The 9,548-nt window shown below is 42.2% G+C and overlaps 1 protein-coding gene across 1 annotated transcript; it reads right to left on the bottom strand.

Moving 5' to 3' along the window:
- Positions 1 to 7,058: 7,058 nt before the first annotated feature.
- Positions 7,059 to 9,235, bottom strand: LOC141823830 (protein DETOXIFICATION 49-like). Its single transcript, XM_074711049.1, has 2 exons — positions 9,126 to 9,235; positions 7,059 to 8,613 (listed from the first exon to the last, which is right to left on the bottom strand). The coding sequence occupies exons 1-2, from the start codon at positions 9,233 to 9,235 to the stop codon at positions 7,059 to 7,061; spliced, it is 1,665 nt and encodes a 554-aa protein (XP_074567150.1).
- Between the last annotated feature and the right edge of the window lie 313 nt (positions 9,236 to 9,548).

The following is a 9,548-nucleotide window of genomic DNA, read 5'->3' as shown; positions in this document are numbered from 1 at the left end:
CGACTATGACACTTTGTGTGTAGGGATGTATTTGTGGCTTGTGATGATATATCTGTATTGTTGGTCATTTTCTGTCGTATCGGACTTTATGATTTCGTTTCCATTGTACTGGACTTTATTGGACTTGTGTCACCGTTTTTATGATTTCGTGTTTTGCGTATTGACGAGTTTTCTCGTTAGTATTGTGTAGGATGTGTGGGTCACTTTTTACTTTTATATAGCATCTATTCCATATTTTGTAGTATGGATAGGCCGTGTTGTCCATTATTATGTGTGTTTGTATACAGGGAATTGTCAGTGATACTGGGGAGGTGCTGCTGAAATTTTTCGGACAGCTATCTTCCGGGTCGTGACAAGAAGACTGGACTGATCAGGAATGATCGAGTCGTAGCAGAAGACTGGGCTGGTCGGGAAGGGCCGAGCCAGCACAAATCCTGGGGGCCGAGAACAGAGCCACGTAAAAGTCCAACGAGTCAGGAGGACTCGGTTGACATCTAAATTCTCCTGAGTGGAGTGGGTGAGGACGCGTTCCCAAGGGGAAGCATAGGCGTCGGTCTAATCCAGGGTTTCACTGGAAACCTGAAGTTAAGACCTTGAGTTGGTTCTAGGAATTGACATAAAATAATATTATTTTGCATGTTATTTGCTAACACTTTTGCAAGAATGGAAAAATCAGTCGAAATCTAACTCTGGGACAAAAAGCTAATTTTTATCACTGGAGTTGACCCAGATGGGACTGGAGTCGACTCCAACTGAGTCAGCCGAATCCTAGAAGTCAATGCGATAATTTTTTACCACTTCGACTAGAGTCGACTCGGGTGGACTCTGAGTCGACTTAGGGTCAAAACTATCCGGTTGATGCCACGGCGACTGGAGTCGACTCAGGAGGCAGCGGAGTTGACTCAGGCAGGATAACGAGCGGGAGAATTCTATCTGCCATGTCGACTGGAGTCAACCCAGATGAATAGCTGAGTCGACTCAAGCGAGCTATAAAAGAAGGACGCGAGCAGCAGCCAAACAACACTCATTTTTACGATTCCAAGCTCCGTTCTTGTAGACTCCCAAGTACTACTTGCTCGACATCGGTGCCATACACGATCCAGATCATTCCGAGACCAGCCGATACACTGAGATTAGTTTTGGGGAGTTCCAACGTGATTCAAAAGTCGGTAACGAAGTTTTAATTAATTACATTTTAATTGTACCGAGTTTTTGAGTTGTGATCTTTTGTACTTCATTACACTTGCTGTCGTAAGGGGCAAGTGCTTTAGTGGATTTGCCTGCAGTAAACAGTCAAAGACCGTGGACCTTGGAGTAGCAACCTGGGCTGTGAACCAAGTAAATAAAAGAGTCATTTACTTTTGCTTTTCTTTCAACTGCTTTCGTATGTATTTTGTTAAAACGCTTACGCACGTACTTCGAACTCCGATCTTATTAAAAATCAAAAAGCGTTAAACACGCTATTCACCCCCCTCTAGCGTGTTCTAGATCCTACACTTTCATCGACATCAAGAGTATGCCTTTTATAAAGGAGTCTCATATCTTTTCTTACATTTAGATTATCTTTTATTTTTCCAACGATATCCATCAATGTATTAATCAGATTATCAAAAATATTCTTCTCAATATGTATTACATCAAGATTACGATAAATCAAATGATTGTACTAATATGATAAATCCTAAAATATGCTTCATTTAGTCCATTTATGTGTACTTTGATATTCATAAGTTGTATCATGTGGATCTTCAATAGCAGATAGAAAGTTATTCACTCTGTTCTAAATCTGTTGACCTATTAATCTCAATGGCAGGGGTGTTCTTTTAATTCTATTCTTTGTGAATTCTTCTTTATTCCTTCTAAAATTATGATTTGGTGGTAAAAATTATATATGACAATCAAAATAACTGGGCTTCTTCCCATGTTTCATTCTAATTGATTTTGATCTCTTTATATATATTGGACATCCTAAAATCCCAGTAGTACTCCATCCCGATAACATATCATAAGCCAAAAAGTCATTTATAATTCAAAGAAGAGCAGTCTTCATTACAAACATTTGAATAGTATGCACATCATAGCTAAGAAAACTTTCATTACATAGTTGTTTTAGCTTTGCAATCAATGGTTGGATATAAACATCTATTAACTTCTTCAAATTTTGTAGGTCAGGTCCAACCAATGTTAAAAACATATGCAGTGTTTTCATGCACATTCCAGGTGAAAGATTATATGGCGTTACAATAAGTGGCCAACAAGAATAATTTCTTCCTGATTTACCAAATAGAGCAAATCCATCAACACAAGGACTTAACTGAATGTTTTGAGTCTCCTTCGCAAATTCAGGATATGTTCTATCAAAATGTTTCCACTGCTCTCCATCTGATGGATGACACATTAGTTCCTCTTCTGTTTCATGAGTTGCATGCCAAGTCATGTATTGAGCAGTGACTTTTGATGCATAAAGTCTTTGTAGCCTAGCGGTTAAAGGCAAATAAAACAACTAAGTGTATGTTTTACGTCGCTATTGACTCCTTCTAATAGTCTTATATCTAACTTGATTACAGAATTTATAAACTTCTGCATTTTCATCATCACCCTAATATAACATACAACCAGCTCTGCAAACATCAATTCTTTCTACTGAAATGACTTAAATCTTTGACAAGTTTTTTCATATTGTAAAAATCATTGGGCATTATGTGATCATGCAGCAATGCCTCTCTAATAACTTGAATAAAATCATTAAAATAATCTTCAAACATATTATGCTCTGTTTTGATATTTAATAGTCTTGCTGTGAGAGATAGTTTAGTGTGATTATCATAATCAGCCCACAATGGTTCATTTGTAATACTCAATAATTCTTGAAATTGAAGATATGATTCATTATTCACATTTTCACCAATTCTTGGTGCTTCTGCCTCCTCCAACGGTGATGCATAAGCTGTAAACATTTGTTCAACCATTGGAGAAAAACTAGAAATTAAACCACTCGGTTCAGCAATAAAATTCTGACTCATTGCATCAATTACTATCCTCTGATATAGATTAAATAGATCATAATAACTCTAATACCCACAGATTGAGACTTATATGCTTTATCCATAATCCTCATTAGATATAAATTGTTCACCATGACAAGTCCAATTATAGTAATTGGGGATAAAACTAAATCTACAAAGATGTTCTCAAACTTTGTTACACTATAAAAATTTACCGTTGTGACACTTTCTGCACTGACATATTATCTTATCTTCATCCATAAACTCAATATTACTTGAAGCAAACTCCAAAAATTGTTCTAACCCAATAATAAATTCATCGGTTAAACACCTACGTTTAGGTAAGTTCTTTTTATATATCCAAGTTCTTTCTTTCTATATTTTTTTCTGAACTCAAAAATTTTTAAATATTAAAATATAATTAATTCTTACTAAATTGGAATAACTTTTATCTATTATAAATAAAACTAATATATACCTTCTCATCAATTACATAAACATAATTAAATCCTATTAAATTAGAATAATAAAAACTAATATTCAAATAATTACTGTTATAGTTAAATACTTTTCACTATCCAAAAATAAATATAATTATAAGTATACCTAAAATCGGTGAGTAAAAATGAGTATCTTTCCAATTACTTTAAGTCCACCTAAATTATAAACCCGCACAAATAATATTACAAAATTAATAATTAAATATAATGTGCACAAAGAAATATTTTTAGTAAACTAAATTAATATCTTTAAAATTAGAACTCTTAAAGCTACTTTTATAATCAACAATTATAAACCGAATGCGGCGACCACCGACCGCGGCCAGCGCGGCGAACATCTATCACAGTTAGCAGCTAGCAGTGACCATGACCAGCAGCGAACATCGACTGCTGGTGGCTGCCCCTGGCGAACGGTTGTCGCCCAACGACAGCGGTGACCACCGACTGTGAGTGGCTGCCCTAGGCCAACGGCCGCCGTCTTGCGGCCTGCGACCCCTGGCCAGCGGCCGTCGAGCCCCGACCAGCACCTATCGAGCCCCGACCAATGAACCAAAAGAGCCCCCGGCCCACGACTGGAGGGTCGTCGCCAGCGGTCAACGAGCCATGGCCTGCAGCCCCTGGCCAACGGTCAGCAGGCTGCGGACCGCGGCTCCTGGACGGCGGCTAGCGGCCTGCGACCCTTGGCCTGCAACTATTACTCACCGACCGTCGCCCCGCGGCCCCTGGCCAGTGGGGGCAAACCCGCCAGCACCTGGCCCGCAGTGGGCCGTCGACGACAAGTGGGGAGGGGAGACATGCACGATAGCAAAGGGGAGGAGAATACCAGTCGACGATGAAGGACATCGTTCATTGGAGAGATCTGGCAGAGGCAACGGCGATGATTGGCGCGAGGCAGTGATTGTGAAGAGGCGACGGCTGGCTGTGAGAAAATGCGAGAGAAAGAAAAGAAGGATCGGGAGATTAGGGTTATGCCCTAAATTTGGCGACGAATCCAAATTCGTCGCAAAATATGTCAAATTAGTGATGAAACATTAATTTCATCGCCAATTTGGTGACAAATCTAGTTTTTCGTCGCCAAATTGGTGATGAAATATATTTTCGTTGCCAAATTGAGGACGAATCTAGGTTCGTCACTAATTTGACGACGAAATTAAAGTTTCTTCACCAATTTAAATGTGACTCGTCGCGCATTCACGATAAATAATTCATCCGTCATTGAATTAGTGATGATTTTATTTTTCATCACAAAATTAGCGATGAATATTTTATTCATCGTAAATTAGTGATGAAATATATTTTCATCGCTATTTCGCGATGAATTTTGCAACAAAGATATTTTTCACAACAAAAGTTGTGATGAATTTAATATGTTGCTAATTCTGCAACAAAGTAATTTCATTGTAAAATTTATCGTAAATCGATGTCGAAATATATTTTCATCGCTAAATTTGTTACAAATTTATGATGAAAAATATTCGTCGCTAAAATTCATCCCTACATATTCCTTATTTTATAGTGTAGCATCTAGTCATCTTTTACTTGCCAAGTATCTAGTCCTCCATGACTTGCATGAACTTTGTCCCTCATTAAGCATTCAATCCTCCATGTATGACTTACTTGGACTTTCGTCATGTGTTTGACATTTGATCCTCCATGACCTATTAAGACTTCCCTTCTCATGTCCAACATCGATCCTCCATGATTTGTCATGATTTCCTTCACATGTCTAACATCTGCCCTTTCATGACCTATTAGGACTTCAACTTATGTGCCTAATATCCTACCAGTCCACTCACATGTCTAATTTTTAGTTGCCCCTTGATCTATTAGGACATCTATCGCTAATGTTGGTTGGACTTCAATGGTCAAGTATTCAATTAATCATGACATATTTAATTTTTTTTCACTATCAAAATTTCAATCAATGTGGATCTACTTGGCTTCTCACTTAATCATCAAATATATTTATCAAATACTAAAATGTAATTGAACATTCATTAATTTTAATAAGAATTCGATCGCATCGACTAAGGCACGTGATTGCACTGGACAGTGCTAATATGGATCTTAGGGCCTATACTTATGGACTTGAAGGGTAAAGTAGACTCTTCATCTTCACGTACCCCTTGTCGCTTAGTCTCATTTCGGCCTTCAACGCCAACTGATTTCTTCCCATACGATGCTATAGAAAATTTTCTTTAATAATACAATCGAAAGGTCTGCATTCTCTCTTATTCCCATCATGAATAGGACCCAACCGTTGAGATAGATTCCCTGTAAAAGAATTAACGTCGGTGGAATGCATTGCTCCTCCATGACTTGCATGAACTTTGTCCCTCATTAAGCATTCAATCCTCCATGTATGACTTACTTGAACTTTCGTCATGTGTTTGACATTTGATCCTCCATGACCTATTAAAACTTCCCTTCTCATGTCCAACATCGATCCTCCATGATTTGTCATGATTTCCTTTACATGTTTAACATCTGACCTTTCATGACCTATTAGGACTTCAACTTATGTGCCTAATATCCTACCACTCTTGTCCACTCACATGTCTAATTTTTAGTCGCCCCTTGACCTATTAGAACATCTATCGCTAATATTGGTCGGACTTCAACGGCCAAGTATTCAATAATCATGACATATTTAGATTTTTTTTTTCACTATCAAAATTTCAATCAATATGGATCTACTTGGCTTTTTCACTTAATCATCAAATATATTTATCAAATACTAAAATTTAATTGAACATTCATTAATTTTAATAAGAATTCGATCGCATCGACTAAGGCACGTGATTGCACCGGACAGTGCTAATATAGATCTTAGGGCATATACTTATGGACTTGAAGGGTAAAGTAGACTCTTCATCTTCACGTACCCCTTGTCGCTTACTCTCATGTCGGCCTTCAACGTCAACTGATTTCTTCCCATACGATGCTATAGAAAATTTTCTTTAATAATACAATCGAAAGGTCTGCATTCTCTCTTATTCCCATCATGAATAGGACCCAACCGTTGAGATAGATTCCCTGTAAAAGAATTAACGTCGGTGGGATCACTAGGTCATTTTCTTATGTGGGAACAGGATCTTCTCCAACTGTGATTAATCAACGATTACTAATTCGCATTTCGTTAGCGGCACAAGTTGCCCGAATTTACGCCACATGTTAGAAATCTGGAGGCCTCAATAATTTATTAGAGCCGGCCGTTGAAGGCGCCAGTCGATCAATCTCAGGAAAAGCGGCAGGTTTTGGAGGAAGATAGTCAAAGTCAAACTCAAATTGCTTATGCTCAGCCGCAAACAAGATACGATGTTCATATCCAACTGAAAGATGTACGACGCCCATAGCGGAGGAAGAAGTTTTTTTTTTCTTTTTTCATTTTTTGGGAAGAAAATGAAGGTGATATTGACAGGTCAAGTATTTCATACTTAGGAAAAAATTTCTTCTCATTTGGTTGTTACTATATCAAGTCCAACACCTCGATAACAACTCGATGACGTCAAAAATATGCATTTATCGAAGCCGGCGAGTTGATTACAAAACCCTAAACCAGACTTGACATGATGTCTCCGTCCACTGCCACGGCGGCTGCTTTTTCGGCGACTTCATTGCCGGCATTGGCTTCTGCATCTGTCAGGCTTCGAGCACGCGCTGCCTGCGCTTCCCAGTCGGTCTTTCTGACGGCGACCAGCATCAGGGCGGAGCAGGTCGCCTGCGCCGCGATCATCCCAAGCCAGAGACCCCGGAAGTCGAGTGGCGTCCAGAACGCCAGCGCGACAGCAACTGGTGCACCGACGAGGTAGAATGAACCTAGGTTGATAGTTGCGCCGAGCTTGGGCCGCGCACTGCCCCGCAGGACGCCGCATCCGGTGGTTTGCGGGCAGTTCCCCAGCTCGCACAGCCCTAGCAGGGGCAGCGCCGCCGACGTGAGCTCCATGATGAGCGCGTCGGACGTGAACATCCTCGCCCACGTGCGGCGCACCTCGAGGGCGAACAAGAGCGCCAGGAGCCCCAGCGCGGCGCTGCACCACTGCCCGACTTCCGCGGCCCGCCGGGCCCGGTCCGGTCGGTTCGCACCGAGCTCGTTGCCGACGCGGGTGGACACGCCGAGGCTGAGCGAGGAAGGGAAAATGTAGATTAGCGATGTGGTCTGGATCAGAATTCCCATGGAGGCGACGGTGGCCGCCGGATTTACCAGGAGCCCGCACAAGATGACCATGATCTCGTACCACCACCACTCCAGGCACACAGAGATGCAGCTAGGAATAGCCAGGCCCAGCAGCGGTCTCCATTCACTGAAGCATTCTGACCCGAAGGTTAGACAGCCGGTGCTGCGGTGAGCGCCGAAGAAGCAGATGTAGATGATCAGGAAGAGGACGGAGTTAAAGTTAAAGAAAACGGATGCAAGGGCGACGCCGCCGATTCCTAGATGGAGGACGGAGACGAGAAGGTAATTGATGGGAAGGTGGAGGACGACGGCGAGGCTGGCGCAGAGGGTCAACGGGAGGGTGATGGACTGCGTCCGGAGGTAAATCCGGAGCGGGTGGAGTAAGGACTGGAGGAAAAGGTCCGGGAGGCAAGCGTGAAGGTAGGAGGCAGCGACGGCAGCCAGGGCGGGGTCCTGGCCGAGGAGAAGGAGGAGAGGGCGGATGTAATACCAGAGCAGAGCAATGGGGAAGGAAGCAGCGAGGAGGAGGAGGACGGAGCGGTGGAGGGCGAAACTGAGGAGGCTGTACCGGCGCGCCCCAAAGGCCTGGCTGCATATGGGTTCCATGCCCATGGCAAGGCCAGAGAGCACGGAATAGCCGGTGATGTTGGCGAAGCCGATGGCCAGGGAGCCGCCAGCGAGGGCGAGGTCCCCGAGCCGGCCGAGGAAGAGCATGGAGATGATGGAGCGGCAGTAGAGGAGTAAACCGGTCAGAACTATCGGCACGGCGACACTCATAATGGATCTGGCTTCCACAAATGCAGAGCAGGCCGTTCCGCTGTCGGGAAGCTTGGTGGCCACGACCGGCGGCAGGGGTGGCTTCTCGACGGCCACGAAAGGAGAGGTGAGCTCACCGTGGATGTAAAATTGGCATGGCGTATCATTGCACATGCTGAAATTTTGGATTTCGAGATTAAGAAAATCTCGTAGTGCTGCGTTCTGGTTCACTGTGAATCAAAGTGGTACCCCTCGTCAGTTTATATAGACATTTTTCATAACGAATTCAATGCTGATCGGCAATGCGTTGAGAATCTGCAACTAGGACGAAGTCAGAGTTATAATTTAGATTGAATCAAGATGATTTGATCAATCAAAGGAATATTTTGTAAAACAAAGAATGTTCAGATCTATGTCAATGTTCTTGGTCTAACTTGGTTTGATCGTGTTGTTGTAGTGACTTGATGGGAAGACAGGTACAAAGAGAGAGTTCAAACATCAGTTCGTTTCAAAGGTTGCATGGGCTAAGGAACAGGGGAACTCTATATGTGACAAGGTCATGTCAAAAATCAAGTCAATATATCAAAGTAAAGTATCGATGTAGATCAAAGCTTGACTATTTTATTTTTTTTAACTCGGTCATCCAACTCCCACAATTCGGCTATCCAATTTTCTCAACTCAGACACCTGACTCGCTTGGCTCGATCATCCAATTTTCTCAGCTCGGTCACCTGATTTCCTTCACTTGGCCACCCAGCTTCGTCCGCTTGACTACCTGACTCCTTTAGCTTGGTCATCTCTGAGACGGACAATGACGATAAATATTCCAAACCATGTTGCACCATGATGGTGGTGAAGCAATTAGGCTACTGTCAAATCTAGTCTCTTAGATGCCCTTCATCAAGCACATGACGTTCAATAAATGGAGAGGTCACTTACGACAGTTGAATCTAGTCCCCACTAGCTTGTACGGGACTGATGAAGAAGAATGAAACATTCGACATGGAGATGCTCCTTTGATTGCTATATAAACTCCAGAGAATGGAGATGCTCCTTTGACTGCTATATAAACTCCAGAGAATGCAAGGCCAAGGCATTGGTCTCTCTCCG

The sequence above is a fragment of the Curcuma longa genome, chromosome 3 (genome assembly GCF_044706935.1).
Source record: "Curcuma longa cultivar G26 ecotype Majalengka, Jawa Barat chromosome 3, ITB_CL_G26_1.1, whole genome shotgun sequence".
Lineage (NCBI taxonomy): Eukaryota > Viridiplantae > Streptophyta > Magnoliopsida > Zingiberales > Zingiberaceae > Curcuma > Curcuma longa.
This window is presented reverse-complemented; position numbering and strand designations above follow the sequence as displayed.

Coding starts and splice junctions, on each gene's coding strand:
- LOC141823830 (XM_074711049.1), bottom strand. CDS start 9,235: ATGACCAAGCTAAAGGAGTCAGGTAGTCAAGCGGACGAAGCTGGGTGG. Junction 8,614..9,125: donor GATCGAGCCAAGCGAGTCAG/GTGTCTGAGTTG, acceptor CCAAAATTTCAG/CATGTGCAATGATACGCCAT.